Source organism: Stegostoma tigrinum, chromosome 13 (assembly GCF_030684315.1).
Source record: "Stegostoma tigrinum isolate sSteTig4 chromosome 13, sSteTig4.hap1, whole genome shotgun sequence".
Lineage (NCBI taxonomy): Eukaryota > Metazoa > Chordata > Chondrichthyes > Orectolobiformes > Stegostomatidae > Stegostoma > Stegostoma tigrinum.
The window spans coordinates 27,620,875-27,642,786 of NC_081366.1; the positions used below are offsets into that span (position 1 = coordinate 27,620,875).

Here is a 21,912-nt window from a genome sequence, read left to right on the forward strand (position 1 = left end):
TGATTATTTTCACCAATTTCTTGTTGTGAAATAGCATTTTATTTCCAGCATTGTATCATATTGAATATCCTTTTTTAAGGAAAAGTGGGATTTATTGGAGAAACCCGCCAGGCATATCAGCACACGTGGAGAGAAAGCAGACTTAACAGTAAGTACACTGATCCCTCGGGCCGCTGCTGAGTTTATCCATCAATTTGTTTTTGTTTCAGATCTTCACCTGAGATTATTTGGATTGGCCTTTTTTGAGCTGTGTTAATTAATGGAAAGTGAAAGTATTGTTCAGTTAGGAAATTACTGTTAATCTCTTGTTCATTTTCAATGAGAATAGGTGCTACTTGTTTGAGAGCCAGAGAATTATCCTTTTAAGGGAAGGACAAATGATCAATGTAGGCAATTTATTTGAAAAAATATTGAAAGATTTCAGTGATTTGCCATGTTGAAGGTCAAACAACTGATTCATTGTGGATTTCTGTGATTGCCTGAATTGATTTTTGAAAATTTTCTGGAGCTCATTAATGTACTTGCTCTGTAATTGGTAATTGTATCCTGAAATCATTGTCAAAGAAATTTCAAAGTCACCCAGTTAATTCTTTAGCCACTTGTCTAGCACACAGTAGCTTGGAGTCTGTTTGTTTGTTTTTTTTTCTCTTTTTGGTGCAAATCCACCAATATTACTATAATTAGCAAAACGATTTGTAGAGAATCAAGTACAAATTGCATTCTGTTGAAATTGAGTTTCTTTGATCTTTTTATGGTGTTTTCAAGATTGGCACATGAGGAAGGCCCTGGATACAAAACTGGTCACCCCCTAGTGGAGAGATAATGGGAACTGCAGATGCCAGAGAATTCCAACATAATAAAATGTGAGGCTGGATGAACACAGCAGGCCAAGCAGCATCTCAGGAGCACAAAAGCTGATGTTTCGGGCCTAGACCCTTCATCAGAGAGGGGGATGGGGAGAGGGAACTGGAATAAATAGGGAGAGGGGGGAGGCGGACCAAAGATGGAGAGAAAAGAAGATAGGTAGAGAGGAGAGTATAGGTGGGGAGGGGATAGGTCAGTCCAGGGAAGACGGACAGGTCAAGGAGGTGGGATGAGGTTAGTAGGTAGCTGGGGGTACGGCTTGGGGTGGGAGGAAGGGATGGGTGAGAGGAAGAACCGGTTAGGGAGGCAGAGACAGGTTGGACTGGTTTTGGGATGCAGTGGGTGGGGGGGAAGAGCTGGGCTGGTTGTGTGGTGCAGTGGGGGGAGGGGACGAACTAGGCTGGTTTAGGGATGCAGTAGGGGAAGGGGAGATTTTGAAACTGGTGAAGTCCACATTGATACCATATGGCTGCAGGGTTCCCAGGCGGAATATGAGTTGCTGTTCCTGCAACCTTCGGGTCGCATCATTGTGGCAGTGCAGGAGGCCCATGATGGGCATGTCATCTAGAGAATGGGAGGGGGAGTGGAAATGGTTTGCGACTGGGAGGTGCAGTTGTTTGTAGCGAACTGAGCGGAGGTGTTCTGCAAAGCGGTCCCCAAGCCTCCGCTTGGTTTCCCCAATGTAGAGGAAGCAGCACCGGGTACAGTGGATGCAGTATACCACGTTGGCAGATGTGCAGGTGAACCTCTGCTTAATGTGGAATGTCATCTTGGGGCCTGGGATAGGGGTGAGGGAGGAGGTGTGGGGACAAGTGTAGCATTTCCTGCGGTTGCAGGGGAAGGTGCCGGGTGTGGTGGGATTGGAGGGCAGTGTGGAGCGAACAAGGGAGTCACGGAGAGAGTGGTCTCTCCGGAAAGCAGACATGGGAGGGGATGGAAAAATGTCTTGGGTGGTGGGGTCGGATTGTAAATGGCGGAAGTGTCGGAGGATGATGCGTTGTATCCTAGAGGATCCCCCTCGTTCTCACACACCACCCTACCAACCTCCGGATACAACGCATCATCGAACGGTCAGTCCTGAGCAAGGGGCTCACCTTTGTCCCCCTACAACCACACATCAACGAATACCAGTCACGGTCGGACATAGAGCAGTTTTTCCGCCGTCTTCGCCTGCATGCCTACTTCTTCAACCGGGAACCCAACCCTCCTTCCACTGACCCCTTCACCCGCTTCCAACACAAGTCCTCCTCCTGGACACCACCCCCAGGCCTCCTACCCTCCCTCGACCTCTTCATCTCCAACTGCCGTCAAGACATTAACCGCCTCAACCTCTCCACCCCTCTCACCCACTCCAACCTCTCCCCCGCAGAACGGGCAGCCCTCCGCTCCCTCCGCTCCAACCCCAACCTCACCATCAAACCCGCAGACAAGGGTGGCGCAGTGGTAGTATGGCGTACTGACCTCTACATCGCCGAGGCCAGACGCCAACTCTCCGACACCACCTCCTACCGCCTCCTCGATCATGACCCCACACCTGAGCACCAAACCATCATCTCCAACACCATTCATGACCTCATCACCTCAGGGGACCTCCCACCCACAGCCTCCAACCTCATTGTTCCCCAACCCCGCACGGCCCGTTTCTATCTCCTTCCCAAAATCCACAAACCTGCCTGCCCTGGTCGACCCATCGTCTCAGCCTGCTCCTGCCCCACCAAACTCATCTCCACCTATCTGGACTCCATTTTCTCCCCTTTGGTCCAGGAACTCCCCACCTATGTCCGTGACACCACCCACGCCCTCCACCTCCTCCAGGACTTCCAATTCCCTGGCCCCCAACACCTCATATTCACCATGGACGTCCAGTCCCTGTACACCTGCATTCCGCATGGAGATGGCCTCAAGGCCCTCCACTTCTTCCTGTCCCGCAGGCCCGACCAGGCCCCCTCCACCGACACTCTCATCCGCCTAGCGGAACTCGTCCTCACACTCAACAACTTCTCTTTTGACTCCTCCCACTTCCTACAGACTAAGGGGGTGGCCATGGGCACCCGCATGGGCCCCAGCTATGCCTGCCTCTTTGTAGGTTACGTGGAACAGTCCATCTTCCGCACCTACACAGGCCCCAAACCCCACCTCTTCCTCCGGTACATTGATGACTGTATCGGCGCCGCCTCTTGCTCCCCAGAGGAGCTCGAACAGTTCATCCACTTCACCAACACCTTCCACCCCAACCTTCAGTTCACCTGGGCCATCTCCAGCACATCCCTCACCTTCCTGGACCTCTCAGTCTCCATCTCAGGCAACCAGCTTGTAACTGATGTCCATTTCAAGCCCACCGACTCCCACAGCTACCTAGAATACACCTCCTCCCACCCACCCTCCTGCAAAAATTCCATCCCCTATTCCCAATTCCTCCGCCTCCGCCACATCTGCTCCCACGATAAGACATTCCACTCCCGCACATCCCAGATGTCCAAGTTCTTTAAGGACCGCAACTTCCCCCCCACGGTGATTGAGAACGCCCTTGACCGCGTCTCCCGCATTTCCCGCGACACATCCCTCACACCCCGCCCCCGCCACAACCGCCCCAAGAGGATCCCCCTCGTTCTCACACACCACCCTACCAACCTCCGGATACAACGCATTATCCTCCGACACTTCCGCCATTTACAATCCGACCCCACCACCCAAGACATTTTTCCATCCCCACCCCTGTCTGCTTTCCGGAGAGACCACTCTCTCCGTGACTCCCTTGTTCGCTCCACACTGCCCTCCAACCCCACCACACCCGGCACCTTCCCCTGCAACCGCAGGAAATGCTACACTTGTCCCCATACCTCCTCCCTCACCCCCATCCCAGGCCCCAAGATGACATTCCACATTAAGCAGAGGTTCACCTGCACATCTGCCAATGTGGTATACTGCATCCACTGTACCCGGTGCGGCTTTCTCTACATTGGGGAAACCAAGCGGAGGCTTGGGGACCGCTTTGCAGAACACCTCCGCTCAGTTCGCAACAAACAACTGCACCTCCCAGTCGCAAACCATTTCCACTCCCCCTCCCATTCTCTTGATGACATGTCCATCATGGGCCTCCTGCACTGCCACAATGATGCCACCCGAAGGTTGCAGGAACAGCAACTCATATTCCGCCTGGGAACCCTGCAGCCATATGGTATCAATGTGGACTTCACCAGTTTCAAAATCTCCCCTTCCCCCACTGCATCCCTAAACCAGCCCAGTTCATCCCCTCCCCCCACTGCACCACACAACCAGCCCAGCTCTTCCCCCCCCACCCACTGCATCCCAAAACCAGTCCAACCTGTCTCTGCCTCCCTAACCGGTTCTTCCTCTCACCCATCCCTTCCTCCCACCCCAAGCCGCACCCCCAGCTACCTACTAACCTCATCCCACCTCCTTGACCTGTCCGTCTTCCCTGGACTGACCTATCCCCTCCCTACCTCCCCACCTACACCCTCTCCACCTATCTTCTTTACTCTCCATCTTCGGTCCGCCTCCCCCTCTCTCCCTATTTATTCCAGTTCCCTCCCCCCATCCCCCTCTCTGATGAAGGGTCTAGGCCCGAAACGTCAGCTTTTGTGCTCCTGAGATGCTGCTTGGCCTGCTGTGTTCATCCAGCCTCACATTTTATTATCTCTCTCCACCTATCTTCTTTTCTCTCCATCTTCGGTCCGCCTCCCCCTCTCTCCCTATTTATTCCAGTTCCCTCTCCCCATCCCCCTCTCTGATGAAGGGTCTAGGCCCGAAATGTCAGCTTTTGTGCTCCTGAGATGCTGCTTGGCCTGCTGTGTTCATCCAGCCTCACATTTTATTACCCCCTAGTGGAATTGATCATGATTGGGAGTTTGTGCGAATTGCACTTTTGTTTTGTAGGCCTTTTAAGGAAGTTCCAAATACCAAACTTGAAATTTGGCTGTAAGGACACTAGATACATTGTCATATAGCACGGAAACAGACCCTCACGTCCAAGCAGCGTATGCCGATCCTACCTGCCTGCTCCTTGCTCATGTCCCTGCAAACCTTTCCTAATCATGTACTTATCCAAATGTCTTTTAAGCGTTGTAATTGTGCTGACTTCCACCACTTCCTCAGGAAGTTCATTACACACACACAAACCATGCTCGGTGTAAAAGAAAAAAGTGCCCATTGTGTTTTTTAAATGTCTCCCACCCACCCCCACCTTTTAAAAATGTGACCCCTAGTCTTGAAAACCCCATCCTAGGGAAAAGACACTATCAACCCTGTGTATATCCCTTAAGATTTTATAAACTTCTATAAGCTTGCTGCAACCTCCTATGCTGTAGTGGAAAAAAAAGTCCTAGCCTAACCAGGAACAAAAACAGAAGTTGCTGGAAAAGCTCTGCAGGTCTGGCAGTATCTGTGAAAAAAAAAATCAGAGTTAACGTTTCGGGTCCGGTGATCCTTTCTCAGAACTGATGGTAGCTGGGAAATGTTGGTTTATATGCAGATAATAGGAAAGGGGTGGGGTAGGGAGTAAATGATAGGATAGCGCCCAAAGACACAGAAGAGCAGTTGACTAGACAAAGGAGTTGATAACGATCTGGCTAGGAGGGTGAATAGCTGTTAATGGGGGACTGTTAGTGACTAACATTGTGTGTAATGGCAGGCTTTGTGATAACATGGCCTGGTGTGTGGGCTAGGGGGCTCGGGCATGGAGAGTTTAAGCCCTAAAATTATTGAACTCAATATTGAGTCCAGAGGGTTGCAGCGTCCCCAGGCGGAAAATGAGGTGTTGTTCTTCCAGCTTGCTGTGAGCTTCGCTGGAACACTACAGCAAGCCTGAGACAGAGATTTTGGCCAGGGAACAGGGTGTTAAAGTGGCAGGCAACTGGAAACTTCAGGGTCGTTTTAGCAAGCAGAACATTCTGTCAAGCAGTCCCCGAGTCTACACTTTGTTTCCTCATTGTCAGCAGTGAATTCAGCAGACTAGATTCTGAAGTGGAGGTGAAGTGTTGCTTCACCTGGAAGGTATGTTGGATAGTGGGGAGGGAGTAGGTAAATGGGCAGGTGTTGCACCTTCGCAGGTGGTAGTGGAAGGTCTGTAGGGGAGGTAGTTGGGGCTGAAAGAAGAGTGGACCAGGGTACCCTGCAGGGAACAGTCCTTGTGGAAGGCGGTCAAGGGAGGGAAGGGGAATACGTGATTGGTGGCATCTCACTGGAAGTGGTGGAAATGGTGTCTGATCTTCTGGATGTGGATGCTGGTAGGGTGGTAGTTAAGGACAAGGGGAGCCCTATCGCTGTTGCAGGATAGAAGAGAAAGGGTGAGGGTGTAAGTGCGAGAGATGGGTCAGTCCCGGTTGAGGCCCCTGTCAAGAATGGTGCTGGGAATCTTCGATTCTGACCCATCCAGCATTTCTTTATAACTCAAACCTTCCATACCAGGCAACATCTTGGTAAACCTCTTCTGAACCCTTGCCAGCTTAAAAATATGATACTGTAAATATTTTTTGAAAATTTCTGAAGCCTGTTACTGTACCTTGGTCTCTAAATTGGCAATTAGTTGTATATTCAATTCATTTTAAATAATTCCCCATGAGAGGATTATCAGTGTTTTTAAAAGACTTGTTTTCATTCCAACAATATTCAGCAGTCAAATTTTGAAGTTAGTATTCTTAAAGTATCTCAGCTGGTACTTTTTATGATGCTCCATGACTGATTTTGCATTTGTCATTATTGCATTTAAGCAAAAGGGGAGGAAAGAATGACTTAAAAGATGTAATTTTAGCAATAATTGCTAATGCATCCTAAATGAAAATTCTCTCTTCCTATATTTGTTGCTGCAGTCCAGATATTAATGTTTACTGCACCACTCTTCCATTATCTGTCTGCTAAAGGCAGGCTGTTGGACTCCAGTCACCATCACTTATTGGTAACCTCCTCACTGATTATACAACTTGAGGTCGTCTTAGGTCACTCTGATCCAGACCTCAATATGTCCATATTTTGCTCAAGAACATAAGTACTAAACTCTAGAGGTAAAGTGAAAGTGACTGCCTTTGCCTTGAAGGTAATGTTTGGCCATAAGCAGCATCTGAGAACATACAACAATGAAATCACTGGGAACCCTGAAAACGTATCACTGTTGGATGATGCACCTAGTACAATATAATTGTGTTTATTGGAGTAGTTATTCTTAGTCCATCTCTTAGAAAATCAGAAGTGGCAATGTTCAGTTGAAACCTGAGTATTTACAGTTTCTCTCAATGAAAAAGTCTGTGTTTGAATGTAGCACCATTTGGACAACATTCAGGCTTTTGTTGATAATTGGCAAGTAACATTTGCATGAGGTGAAGGTCAATTAATAGTAATCATTAACAAAGAACGTAATCATCTTTCCTGATTATTCAGTAGCATTACTGTTGCTGAGTTCTCCCACTATTAACATCCTTGCACTGAATTGGCTATATGAACACTGGCTCCAAGAGTAGGCCAGTGGCTTGCTAATCTTTGATTTGTGATTACTTAAAGATTTTTGACATCTGGAAGGTGATAGAATACATTTGCCTGGATGATTGATGCTCTGACAACACTCTAGAACATTCAGGATAAAGCAGCCCATTTGTTTGGCACTCCACCACTCTCAATGCATATTTACCTCTTTGTCATCAGCGAGTTTAGCTACCATACATCAGATCCCTTCATCCAAATGTTTGAAATAGATTTTCTCCCCCTTGGTCCAGGAACTCCCCACCTATGTCCGTGACACCACCCACACCCTCCACCTCCTCCAAAACTTCCAATTCCCTGGTCCCCAACACCTCATCTTTACCATGGACGTCCTGTCCCACAGTCCCCCTCCACTGAGCTGAACTCATCCTCACCCTTAACTTATGCTTCAATTCCTCCCACTTCCTACAGACAAAGGGGGTGGCCATTGAGTACCCTCATGGGCCCAAGCTGTGCCTGCCCTTTCATACGATATGTGTACATCCCTCTGCCAAAGCTTTGCTGGCCCTATACCCCCACCTCTTTCTCCGTTACATCAGTGACTATCGGTACCGCCTTGTGCTCCCACGAGGAGCTCAAACAGTTCATCCACTTCACTAACACCTTCCACCCAACCTTAAGTTCACCTGGACCATCTCCGATACTTGTGTGTCCTTCCTGGACCCTTTCTGGCATCCACCTGGAAACCGATATCCGTTTCAAGTCTACCGACTCCCACAGCTACCTAGAATACACCTGTCATCCACCTTCCTACAAAAGGCCGTCCCCTATTCCCAATTCCTTTGCCTTTGCTGCATCTGCTTCCGAGATGAGACATTCCACTCTCGGACATCCCTGATGTCCTCGTTTTTCAAGTACTGCTACTTCCCCTCCACAGTGGTCAAAAATGCCCTCGACTGTGTTACACATTTCTCGCAACTCATCCCTCACCCCCTACCCACAATAACAGCCAAAACAGAATCCCCCTCATCCTCACGTACCACCCCACCAACCTCCAGATCCAATGCATCGTCCTCCCTCACTTCCTCCTTCTGCAAATGACCCCACCACCAAAGACATTTCTCCCTCCCCGCCCTTATCTGTTTTCTGGAGGGACCACTCTCTCCATGACCGCCTTGTCCACTCCACACTCCCCTCTAGCCCCACAATCCCTGGGACTTTTACCTGCAACCTACACCAGCCCCTACACCTCACCCCCCCCCCCCCCCCCCCCATCCCAGGCCCCAACAAGACTTTCCACATAAAGCAGATGTTCACCTGCACATCTGCTAATGTGGTATACTGTATCCGCTGTTCCTGTTGTGGCAGCCTCTACATCGGAGGAAGCCAAGCAGAGGCTTGGGGACCGCTTTGCGTAACTGGTACGCTTGGTTCGCAACAAACAACTACGCCCCCCCAATTGCGAACCATTTCAACTCCCACTCCCGCTCCTTGGTCAACATGTCCATCCTGGGCCTTCTGCATTGCCACCTGAAAGCTGCAGGAACAGCATCTTATATTTCGCTTGGGAACTGTGCAGCTCAATGGTATCAATGTGGACTTCACAATCTTCAAAATCTCCCCTCCGCTGACCGCATCCCAAAACCAGCCCAGCTCATCCCTGCCTCCCTAACCATTCCTCCCACCCCTATCTTCTACCCACTGACCTCATCCCGCCTCCTTGACCTCTCCTTCCTTCCCTGGATCGACCTATCTCCCTCCCTAACTCCCCTCCTATGTTCACCTTTACTGGCTCCAACCCTGTCTCTTTGATCTGTCTGTCTCCTCTCCACCTATCTTCTCCTTTATCCATCTTCTATCTGCCTCCCCCTCGGTCCCTATTTATGTGAGAATCCCGTTCCCCTCCCCCATTTCTGAAGAAGGGTCTCGACCCGAAACGTCAGCTCGCCTGCTCTTCTGATGCTGCTTGGCCTGCTGTGTTCATCCAGCTCTAGACCTTGTTATCTCAACTCCTTTCCAACTTTGTTACCATCCCTGTTGGGTGTGACTTGTTGGAACTGGGGTACTGAATACTGAGTTTATTAACTACATCTGACGATTGCTTGACTGGTCTGTGAGGCAGGTCTCCAAATTTTGGTGCTAGCCCCAAGATTATAGTGAGGATGTTAGTTTCAAAAGGATTGAGTTAGCCATTTTTGTTTCCGTTACCTAGGTTGATACAGGTGGTCCATCCAGTTTTGTTCCTTTTTTTGTTGAGATAGTTTTGGCAGTCTGGTACAACTGAATGACTTGCTTGGTCATTTCAGAGAGCAGTTAAGAGTTAGTTGCTTAGCTATGGATCTTGAGTCACATGTAAGTCAGATCAAATAAGCGCAAGCTAGAAATGACGGGTGCCTTTCCTGAAGGATAAGAGTAAACTAGATGGGTTTTTATGACTACTGACTGTGTAGTTTTTATAGCCATCATGAGACTTCAAATTCCAGATTTTATTGCTTTCAATTTGCCAGCTGCTATGATGGAATTCAAACCCAGGACAATGGAATATTACTGTCTCTGGGTTATTTGTCCAGCAACAATACACCTACATCATTGCTTCTTCTACTGAATCCTCTCCTGTAATCTCTTGTAATTGTAGCTTTCCTTATTCCCTTTTACCTTTTCAACATACAACACATTAGTGGTAAGTTATTTTGTTGTCTGTATTGAAGACAGATATCTGTTGAATGCATCTGTCATTTCCTTATTTCTCCATTATTAAATCCACAAATGCTGTATTTAGAGGACTAAGATTCATCGCTAGTTACTCTTTTTAGAAAGAAAATACATGTCAGCTCTTAAAACTATCTTTTTATATTTCTCGTCTTTCACACTTTAATATCTTTGTTCTCAATTGCTGTTTTAAAACTGTTAAGTCTTCTAACTTACACTATGCGGAATTGTTCTTGTTTAAAGACCAATGCTCATCTTCAGTAGTCACAGAAGATGTATCCTTCTAGATGGTTCCTTTGCAATGGAATGTATCTTTGAGTGTTATGAAATATTTTACTGTCTATTTTAAAAATTAGGTTTGCATGAAAGATTATTTTTATAATTGTGATGGATCATGAATAGATTGTGTATGTCTATTTCTATTAGTGGAGCAGTTGAAAGAACATGGACAAACTCTATTCAATAGCCAGTGGTTTTCTTCCACAACAGATTGTAGAAAACAAGAACGAGATTAAGCCAAAACAGACAAGTGCACCAGTAGAGACATTTAAACAATCAACAGTAAGTTTATAGTTCTGTAGCACTTACACTACCATATGCAATTTGTTTAAAAAATTTAAAATGCAAGCCTAATATTTCAATAAAAGCAAAATATTTTGGATACCAGAAATCTGAAATTTAAAAAGAAGTGCTGGAGAATCTTAGCAACTCTGGCAGTATGAGTCCTCCATGACTGTCCTACAGAAATTGAGTTCAACAGACCTGCTGAGTTTCTATGGCATACTATCTGACCCAAATAGTCATCTTCGATTCAGAGATCTATTGCACAGAAAGAGGCCCTTTTGCCCAAGGCGACAATTGAGGAAATTCTTTGGGAGGAGAAATGTGGATGAATGTAACTGGAGGAGGTATTTTCTCTTTTCACCTGACTTGAATCCTATTACTCCTTGCCTTTCTGTACAATTAGAAAATTTCTGTTAGAATTTAAACTAATTGAAATATTTACACTTAGGAAAAGTTGATTTTTGTTTATAAAGTTTGTAGTTTATATTTATAGTAAACACTTTTTGAAGTGTAGAAATGACTGAAACTATCTAAAAGATAAGTCAGTGGCTGAAAGAGAAAATAACAACATTTTGGGTATAGGCTCCGCTACGTAGTTTAACAATGGTATATTAACCTGTTACATTTCATTGTTAAGTAACCACCTACTTCAAACATTAGTGGTGCTCTTAATTATAAAAATCCTTGCTTCATACTTGTGTACTTTAACTCTGTGCACAAAACATCTGTATTTGAGGGAAAAGAAGTCCTATTTATGCCTCAAATAGAACAGTGAAATCCTATAAGTAATATAAAGTTCTTTTTTGATTTAAAAAAAACTATCTCTCATGAGTTATGCTTGATTGCATGGAAGCAGGGGACAGGGGGAAGAATGAAATCTTCTTATATTAAGGAGTAACTTAGTTTGAAAGATATTCCCAATTTATTCAGCATTCAAATTTGTTTTTGTTCAAGGTTTTTCATACCATGAAAGGTATGAGTCCACTGAAGGCAAAAGATGACGAAAAAAAAGTACTACAATTCATTTCAACAAAAGCAAGAGGTTTTTTTAGTTGATGCAGCGTATTGCGCAGTTCTGTAGTTAGCCAACTGCAGACAAAACTGAAGTTCTTGTAACAAACGACTTAACCTCAATCATCAGTGTAACTACTTTGAGTAAACTGCTTTTGGAATTTGAAAGAGACTTGGGAAAATCTTTTTCATTCTTTTTATTCTTGCTAGAGATTGAAACAAAAAGATGAAGTACCAATATGTAGCATCATCCTTGCTCCAGTGTGCTACCGACCATCTAATGGTTTGCAGAGTGAACGTGTGAAACATTGGACGACATTAGAAAATGCGCCTCTGGGCAAGTGTCTGAAATGCATAGCTTTGCTATGCCTATTTGTCTGGCTTGTTTGTATCCTTACTATAAATCCATCTAATGGAATTCTTAAAGTTAAAGCCAATTACTGCAACTCAACACTTCTTCAAATGTTTTCAGTTCATGAGCGTCATATGTCAACATGCATGGTAAGCCTTTCCATTTGGGTGTCCAGGTGAAAAAACAAAATTAACTGGTAGTAACCCCACAGTTAATGCTGTGACAAGCTGATAGTATATATTGATCAGGTCCACTGTTTTGGTTATGTTTCTATTTTTGGCGAATGATCCAGATGAGTTAACCTACGACTTTGGTGCAGAATTCTAAATGCTGCAACGTGTTGGTACTTGTTAAAATTTTGGATTTTTTGTTATCTTAATGAGATTATTTTGGCATTAGTAATTGAGTTATGGCTCCCTACACCTGCACGAGTTTTTTTTAAAAAATAGTCAGAGATGTACAGCACAGAAACAGACCGTTCAATCCAATTTGTCTATGCTGACCTAAATGTAATCTAGTCCCATTTGCAAGCATTTGCTCCCTTTCCTTCTAAGCAAGTATTAGGCAATTTTTAAAACAAATGGTAGTGGACTTACCTGCTAAAGAGTTTACAACAGTGGTTGAAAACAAAATGGCATAACTTTGCATGTTTCCTTACATTCAATGAGATCTAAACTTTAAGTAATGAACAGCCATAAACCATACCTTACCAGAAGCCTGCAAAACTTTTGTAGCCAAGTTAGTTTATTTAATTGAACAGTGCTTTGCATACTGTTTCTAGTTACTATTTAGCAAACACTTTTTTGTTTTAGTTGAATCAAAACTTCCCACTTTGGAAATCTGTTCATCTGTAGAAACAGACCAAGTTATATAGCAAGAGTTTTATTAAGAGCCTGATGTTGATTTGTTTATGCTTAGAATTTGAAAAATTGCATTAGAAACCTGCTCCTTTAACCAAGGAGAAAGTAGTTCCTATCTGTTTTATCCAACGGCTATGACTTCCCCTCATGATGTGGTGGACAGGAAGGACAAGAGAAGGCCGATATATCTGATAAACGAGTGTGGAGAGTTTGTCAGCTTGAGGGGGTTCTTTGATTTAGTATTAATTTTTGCAAGATTGAAGGATTCTGTTAGGGCAGGGTTGTTCTCATGGACGGCACTTCTGATTCTCACTCCTGCACCAAATTCTCTTCCCCCTCACTGCTGCTCCTCCCCAACACCTTTCCACCTCCATAACCGACCACCCCTGCCCCACCTCCCTGCATGTGCGCCAACATGCACATACAAAGCTAAGCTGTGGCTGGAAACTTTAGATGGGCAGGTGGTCTTCCTACTCCATATTCATAATTTCTGCTGGCATCCAATTAGCTGCCTGATTTAACGTTCGAATGGCTGGCCTTTTTGATAAAGGTTGGCCATTGTTTTCTTCCCCACTGTTTTCTTTCCCACTTTGTAATTTCAGCACCTATCATTAACAATTAGCTTTTTTTTTAATCTTGTTGATAGAAAGTCATTACTTTTGTTACAATATTATAATGGTATGACCATTAAGCTTGGTGGTTAGTGGGTGCAGGTGGAAGATTAGAGTTAAGATTTGACAGATTTTGAGCAAGTATTTTGTATCTGTCCTCGTGATTTGAAGACAGAAAATACATCCCAAGGACAATAGAAAATCAATGGAAAAAACAGAGAGACTAACTTGAAACAGTCACAATTACTCGAGGAAAGAGTACTCCGAAAGCTAAAAAGACTTGAGGATGACAAGTCCTCTGGACCTGATGGCCGACATCCTTGAGTTTTAAAAGAAGTGACAGCAAAGGTGGTGATGCATTGGTGGTAATCTTCCAAGATTTCCTAGTTTCTCGAAAGATCCTGGGAGAATAGAAACCCAAAGTAAGTAATACTCCTATTGAAGAAAGTGAGACAGAAAGCAAGCAGTCTGTAGGCATGTTAGACTGACCATCTATAATTGGAAAACATCCGAATCCATTGTTGAGGAAGGAGTAGGAAAAAATACCAACAATCATTCATACAATGTAGCAGTCAGTATGTGAAATGGAAGAGTGTTTGACAAATTGATTCAAGTTCATTTGAGGATAGCGAGTTTTGAGAAGATTTGTAGCTCAGGTTGAGGTTCTGGATGTGAGTTTGCTCGCTGAGCTGGAAGGTTAGTTTTCAGACGTTTTGTCACCATTCTAGGTAACATCATCAGTGAGCCTCCGACGAAGCGCTGGTGTTATGTCCCGCTTACTATTTATCTGGTTAGGTTTCCTTGGGTTGGTGATGTCATTTCCTGTTCTTTTTCTCAGGGGATGGTAGATTGGCTCCAAATCAATTGAGGATGTAACAGGCAGAACAGACAAAAGACCATTGCATTTGTGGCTACCCATTAATTGTTTGGGTGCCAGAAAAGAATGTTACACAAGATAGTAGCATATTTTAAAGAAAAATCTGACAGACTGCAAACTGAAATAAGTAACCTGAGGTTTTGCAGCATATTTATTGTAATTTTGTGAGCATATGCAAGAGTAAAATATTAGCATCGATAGAGAATCGGCTAACTAGCATGAAATAGAGGCGACAGATGATCATTTTCTGCTGAGCACCCCATTAGTTAGTTTGGAATTAATACTGAGATGCCAACTGTTTAGAATCCATATTGGTGAATTGGCTTAAGGGACCAAGTAGCTAAACTATTGGATGATACAAATATAAGTAACAAATTGGGCAGAGAATGTTATGAATTTTCAGATGTCTGTAGATGGGTTGTGAATACATAAATTATATTAGTTGGAGTATAATATGGGGAAAATGAGATTTTCTACTCGAATGGGAGAATTAAAATGCAGAATATTATTTTAGTGGAGAGAGGTCTCATAATGCTGCAGTCAAGTCTTCCAGCATGAATCGTGATAGTTTAACACACAGGTGCATCGTTAATTAGGAAGGTGTATGAAATGCTGGCCTTTATTGCAAAAAGAATGGGCTAAAAAAGTACAGAATTCTTTCTACAATTTTTCAAGGCATTGTGAGACAATAACTAAAGTGCTGTATATTGGTCTCCTTTAAATAAGAGTAGACATACTGGAGTTAAGGCAGTTCAGAAAAGCTTCCCTCAGTTTCTTGAGATGAAGGAGTTGCCTTCTGAGAGAAAGTGTAAAAGTTGGACTCAATAGTTTAGAAGACTGAGAAATTATCTTATTGAAATGTAAGGTTTTGAATAAGCTTGATTTGGGCAATCTATGGCATACAATTTAAAATTAACATTTTGACATGGTGATGAGTAGGGTTTTCATCTGAGGCTGTTATTCTTTCGAGTTCTACACAGTGGAGTTGAGCTGAAGATAGTTGGCCCAAGGACAATACTCTGATAATCTCGTGCAGTGATATCCTGGGACTGAGATGATCCCTCAACATCTGCAGTCAGCATCCTTTGTATTGATGGTCTCTGATTGGCCACAAGCAGGACATCTGCCCTGTATCACGAGTATGAAAGGAAATTGCCATTCATGGAACCTGGAAGCCCATCAAAACCAAACTGGATGTTTGATTAGGATTGAATAATAATTAAGCGTTCTGAAATGGCCGTAGCAGGGTTGTCATAAATCCACCAACTGAAGGACCGGCCAACTGATGTAACTGTAAAGCTCCACCCAGAGTTAATGTTTCAGGTGGTCAGGGAGTTGGAATTTCACATCGTTTTTGTCCCTCCACAGCTGCTGCATGATCTTCTGAGTATTTTCAGATGATACATTGATTTAGTTAAAATATCTTGTAACTTTTCTTATAGTCTAATTTTGTTTCTTTTGCAGACATTATTATTGACTTCTCTAAGTAAGTCGACCTGCTGAAGAAAAAGGAAAAAATTTATTGTATCTGCTGAATTTTCTGGAATTGCTTTCAAATGAATTGTCCAGCAAGTAAAATAAGTAAATATTTAATTTAACCATGAAATTAAAAAAAAGCTAGTAACATCTTAATTTGTGTGGAACAAAAGTTGTCTAGAAAATGTTTGTGTGTAATTAAAACGTTTAATAAATCTTCAATTTTTGTATGGAAAAGGTGTAATTCTTTGTCACTGTTTGAAACAAGTATCTTCTAATTAAGTATTGTAAAAATTTATTCTTTTCTGAAGGAGGTCTAGGCTGAAATTTAGGCAAATGGTATTGGTAATAAATAATGCTATACAGTATTCAGTGATTTTTTTTTTGAAAAAAAAAGTGATCACCCAACAGTTAAGATAACAATGTGTGAAGCTGGATGAACACAGCAGGCCAAGCAGCATCTCAGGAGCACAAAAGCTGACGTTTCGGGCCTAGACCCTTCATCAGAGAGGGGGATGGGGAGAGGGTTCTGGAATAAATAGGGAGAGAGGGGGAGGCGGACCGAAGGTGGAGAGAAAAGAAGATAGGTGGAGAGGAGAGTATAGGTGGGGTGATAGGGAGGGGATAGGTCAGTCTAGGGAAGACGGACAGGTCGAGGTGGGATGAGGTGGTAGGTAGGAAATGGAGGTGCGGCTTGAGGTGGGAGGAAGGGATGGGTGAGAGGAAGAAGAGGTCAGGGAAGCAGAGGACAGGCTGGGCTGGTTTTGGGATGCAGTGGGGGGAGGGGAGATTTTGAAGCTTGTGAAGTCCACATTGATACCATTGGGCTGCAGGGCTCCCAAGCGGAATATGAGTTGCTGTTCCTGCAACCTTCGGGTGGCATCATTGTGGCACTGCAGGAGGCCCATGATGGACATGTCGTCTGAGGAATGGGAGGGGGAGTTAAAATGGTTCGCGACTGAGAGGTGCCATCCCCCTCTCTGATGAAGGGTCTAGGCCCGAAACGTCAGCTTTTGTGCTCCTGAGATGCTGCTTGGCCTGCTGTGTTCATCCAGCTTCACACTTTATTATCTTGGATTCTCCAGCATCTGCAGCTCCCATTATCTCTGACCCAACAGTTAAATAGTCTTCACTGTTTCCCTGGATCATCCATCCAAATGGGTGATGGTATGTATCTTATTGTATTGACACTCAACAAGATACTAAAATGAGAATGAGTGACTGCCCCATCCTTTAAACTTTTATTCTCAGTCAAAAAGCATCTGTTCTATTTGTTGACTTGCATCAACACCATAGTTCAGATTGATGCTACTAGGACAAATGGAAAGCTTTGCCTGCAACGGTAGTAGAGTCGCCAACTTTAGATACATTTAAGGCGTCATTGGATAAGCATACGGACGTACATGGAATAGTGTAGGTTAGATGGGCTTGAGATCGGTATGACAGGTCGGCACAACATCGAGGGCCGAAGGGCCTGTACTGTGCTATAATGTTCTATGTGCATGAATGTATATTCTACCAGTCTAGATGAGTCTTGTTAGTAATAAATGTGGCATTATGTGAATTGTTGTGGTATGAACTGATCTTTGCATTACTAATGGCTCTTATCTAATTAACTGTAAAGAAACATTAAGACAATACTCCCTCCTGATCAATTTATTTGGAAAGCATTTTTGTTTCGTTTTTCAAAATCACTTCATACCGAAAAGTAGTAATACAACACTTTTTCAAGAAGGGATGGAGGCAGGAAATTATTGACTAATTAGCTTAACATATTGTGAGAAAGATTTGGAATCTATCCTTAAGAAGGTTACAGCTGGATCCTTAAAAATGCAAAGTGATCAGAAGCTTTTGTGAAAAGGAAATCTTGTTTAACCAACCTCTTGGATTTGTATTAAAGGTGTAATGTGTTGTGAATAAGGGGCAGTTAGTAAACTCACTATATTCTGGTTTCCAAAGGGCATTTGACAAGAGTGGAATCTTATGGTGTAGGGGGTACATGGCTGGCAGAAAACAGTGTGTGCACAAATTGATTTTGTTTTTCTGATTTATCAGGTTATGATGAGTGGTATCCTCGGAGAATCTGTTGGGGCCTCAGGTTTTTTTTAACTGTTTGGATAAATCTAGTTGAGAGTGAAAGCACAGTTGATAAACTTAACAAGAATTACTATTGATTATGAGTGATAATGGGAACTGCAGATGCTGGAGATATCAGTGATTACTATTGATTATAATTGGCTGCTGAAACAGTTATAAACTGTTGGCCTGTAACACTACAAATTAAAACACTTTTCTGATGAAGGGTCTAGGCCTGAAACGTCAGCTTTCCTGCTCCTATGATGCTCCTTGGCCTGCTGTGTTCATCCAGCTCTACGCCTTGTATCCTCTAATAAACTTTTCCTTACATGTATGCTGACAGCAAAACAGGCAGGAGAAATAGATGATGAACAGATGAAAATTAGGAAGGCAGTGGTTCATGTGGGTTGCTGAGATGATTCTTATGCTGGTCAGAATATTGCTTCTTAGTAGTTTTTCTCTGGATGCTTCTACTGGTTTGCAAAGACAACGTGTGGTTGGTTCACTCACTAAAGGTCCATGACGACTTGCCAATTAAGAGTCACAGCTTGCAACAATTGTTGAAGGAAAGATAAATTTCATCAGGTTTAAAGTGGGCTTTGACTGCAGAGAACAGAAAGACAGCTCCTGAGCTGTTGGATATCAAGCTGTTGAGTTACCTTAGGAGCAATCCCATGTTTGTTCGCAGGCAAAATGGCTTTTGTCATCAATAACTGATGACAGTCTGTAAATCAATGAATTTAAGGTTTTTATGGTACAGTTGCAGGGTCCTAAGCTCTAGTCACACCTGCACCAAATGTGTTCATATCATCATAGGCTTTCTTTCAGATCAATCAACTTGTTACCACCCAGCTGCATCTGCACAAAACACCTTGGTTTTAATTCTTCTGCAACCCAGAATTCATATACTACTTGATCAAACAGCTTTGATTGTTTTGTTTGTCAGATTACTTGTTTTTCAAAACAAATAAACAACCCAGATAAAACACTGGTTGTACAATGTTTCTTTCTTATTTCAGTTCACAGTTTTGAAAAGCATAAATAGAAAGACAGTCTTTAAGGTATGGAGATGCAGTGAGTAATTCAGGCTAATTGAATATTAGCCATGATAAGGAGAAGAGACACATGAAAGGATGTGATACTTCAGTTATACAGGACAATGATGAGACCACATCTTTGATACTGTGTGCTGATCTGGTTTCCTTATTTAAGAAAAGATGTAAATTAATTGGAGGTGGTTCAAAAGAGGTTTACTAAATTGACACCTACAAAGCGTGTGTGGTCTTACGAGGATCGGTATGACAGACTTGGTTTTATTCCACTAGAGTTTAGAAGAGTAAGAGGTAACTTGATTGGAGTACATGGGTCCTGCATGGGTTTGACAATGTACATTGAAAGGATGTTTCATCTTGTAGGCAAAGGGATCAATTAGTTCAGCTGGATGACTGGTTTACAATGCAGAGCAGTGCTTAATAGCATGTGTTCCATTCCTGCAATAGTTGAGGACTGTCCTTCTCAGCCTCCCCCCCTTTCCTGAGTGGTGGTGACTTTCAGATTGTATTTGTCTTTCTAATGAGAGAGCAGGCCCATGGTAGGACTTTGCCGACTTTACCTTTTTTAATGCAGAATGAGGTTTTTAAAATTTAGATAACCATTTGGAGATTATTGTTTTCCAAGGGTTGTTTGAAATGAGAATATCCCAGAAAGTGGTGAAGATGGGGTCATTGAACATTTTGAATGCAGAGATAGTTGGCTTAATGTGAGTCAAAGGATTTAAAGATTATGAGAGCAAGTGGGAATGTACATCTTCAAAATGCCAGCAGATTAGGTATGGTATTGACCGGTGGAGCAGTCTCTAGGGACCAAATGGCCTGCTACTATTACTAATACGTATATTCATATTTAAGGAATGTGAAATAAATTGTAGAAACTGTTGAATGGATACATCATGCCCATCAATAATGAGAGGAATGATAAGTTAGTAGTTCAGATATGGGATCTGTTGGTCAAACTGGAGGAAAGAATTTGTCATATCTGTACTTCCTTACTTTTATGTGCTTGGTGCCTGCTACGTTTGGACATCTACAGTTGAAATTTCAACTTGACCTAATTTTTATATCAAAAAGCTGCTTCTTACTAGGTATATCTGAGGCATTTTCCAACAAATATCTTTTACATCACCAAACCTTGATTATATTAATTAAATCAGATAATCGCCTGTACTTAGAAATTAAGTTGTTCTGAACTCAGTATTTAATTAAATATAAATATGCAAGTTTCATCCTGTTTCCTTATTTAAGGAAAGATGTAAATCAATTGGAAGTGGTTCAAAGGAGGTTTACTAAATTGATACTTAGAATGAATCTATATAACAAGGAACCAAACTACTTTTGATAGAGTCACGGAGTTATACAGCATGGAAACAGACCCTTCATACCAACTCGTCCATGCTGACCATGATATCCTAAGTTAACCTAGTCTCATTTGTGAGCATTTGGCCCATTTCTGTCTCAGCTGTTCCTATTCATGTACCCATCCAGATACCTTTTAAGTGGTGTAATTGTACCCACCTTCACTACTTTCTCTGGCAGCTCAATCCATCCACTCCTCACCCTCTGCATAAAAACGTTGCCGCGTGGGTCCCTTTTAATTCTTTGCCCTCACCTCAAACCTATGACCTCTGGTTTTGTAAACAATTTGTGATTGTTCTATTGGCATAGGATGTATAATTATTTTCTCATCATTATAACAGGTGTTCACATCCAGGAAGTCTGATTTACAATCTGATTTTAATTTGTATTAGACTGAAATACATCTTCAAGAAAATATAACTGCACACTGTAAGAATTCATAATATTTCTATTTGCATTTTGTAAGAGCAGCTTGATGTTTAGATTTAGAGCTTGTTAGCTCAGTTGGCCATGCAGCTGTTGGGTGATGTAGTATGACGTTAACACCGTGGATTCTGTTCCCACACTGGCTGAGGTCACCATGAAGATCCCACTTTTTTGACATTGCCCATTTCCTGAGATGTGGTGACACCCAGGTTAAACCCACTACCAGTTGTCTGTCCCTTTGAGAGAGCAGCTCTATGGTTTGTTGGGGCTATGGCAACTTTACGAGATGAATTTCTTTTTGCCCTAAGCAGAAGGTCCAGGAATTCATTTATATAAGTCGGTAGTATCAATACTTAAAAACTTTAATATCCAGAATTTAATAAAACATTATTGAGTTTGTGATGTGCAGGTTTGTAAAGATATTCCCAAAGGCAAAAGATTTGGGATGTGCCTGTAAAGCGGTTCTAAGATAGGGGAGTTAAAAAGCTGTCAGCGGGTGCACTGATCTAAAAATATAGTTATTAAAGATAAGTAGATGTGTAGTAAATGTATGGAAACTGTTTTAAGCACACTTATTAAGTTATAGAATGTGACTTTAAAAGCCCATACCTGAAAGCAATGTTTACTCGTCTTACTTTTTATGAGTCTTATGATTTTTATTTTAGTATGTTTAATTAAGGAGAGAAGACTGCACCTAAAAGTCAATAACCCACCTATTCCTTCATTGTTGAGAAATTGAACGTGAAATGAAACAGGAGTGGTGTGTAACTGTATAATCAAAATTTCACAACTTTAACGGAATTGGAGCCTTTTGCCTGCAGTCTCTGTCTGTCTGTCTGTCTGGATGGCAGCTGTGTGCAAGTATTTATTTCTTTACCAACTCCGTTCAAGTTTTTATCTCAAGTCTGTGTGTCATATTTGCAAAGCCAGTTGATAATCTGTTTTGGTAATAAATCTCTTTGTATACAGGAGACAGCAGACAGAAGTGTGTGAATAATTAGACTTTGTAAATTTGCATTATTTTCTTATTCTCTGTAAAGTATTGTTTTAGTCTATGAGCTTCAGGTTTGAGAGGGAAATGGAATCAGTACAATCAGGTCTGATAGGAATGTGAAAGCCGTAGAGGAATTGCATTATTGATTAAGGAGAATGTCATAGCAGTACTAAGAGAGGACATCTTGAAGGGTTCATCCAGTGAGGCATTATGGATAGAATTTGGGAATAAGAAAGTTGCAATCACTCT

General features: G+C 42.8%; 1 protein-coding gene across 1 annotated transcript in view; it reads left to right on the forward strand.

Annotated features, from left to right (window-relative positions):
- Positions 1-15,770, forward strand: part of LOC125458432 (uncharacterized) — a 78,519-nt gene extending 62,749 nt beyond the window's left edge. Inside the window, exons 12-15 of the mRNA XM_059650507.1 lie at positions 80-148; positions 10,495-10,566; positions 11,791-11,917; positions 15,745-15,770. Of these exons, the coding sequence (XP_059506490.1) occupies positions 80-148; positions 10,495-10,566; positions 11,791-11,917; positions 15,745-15,770 (294 nt within the window). The remainder of the gene's footprint in view (positions 1-79; positions 149-10,494; positions 10,567-11,790; positions 11,918-15,744) is intronic.
- The last annotated feature ends 6,142 nt before the right edge of the window (positions 15,771-21,912 follow it).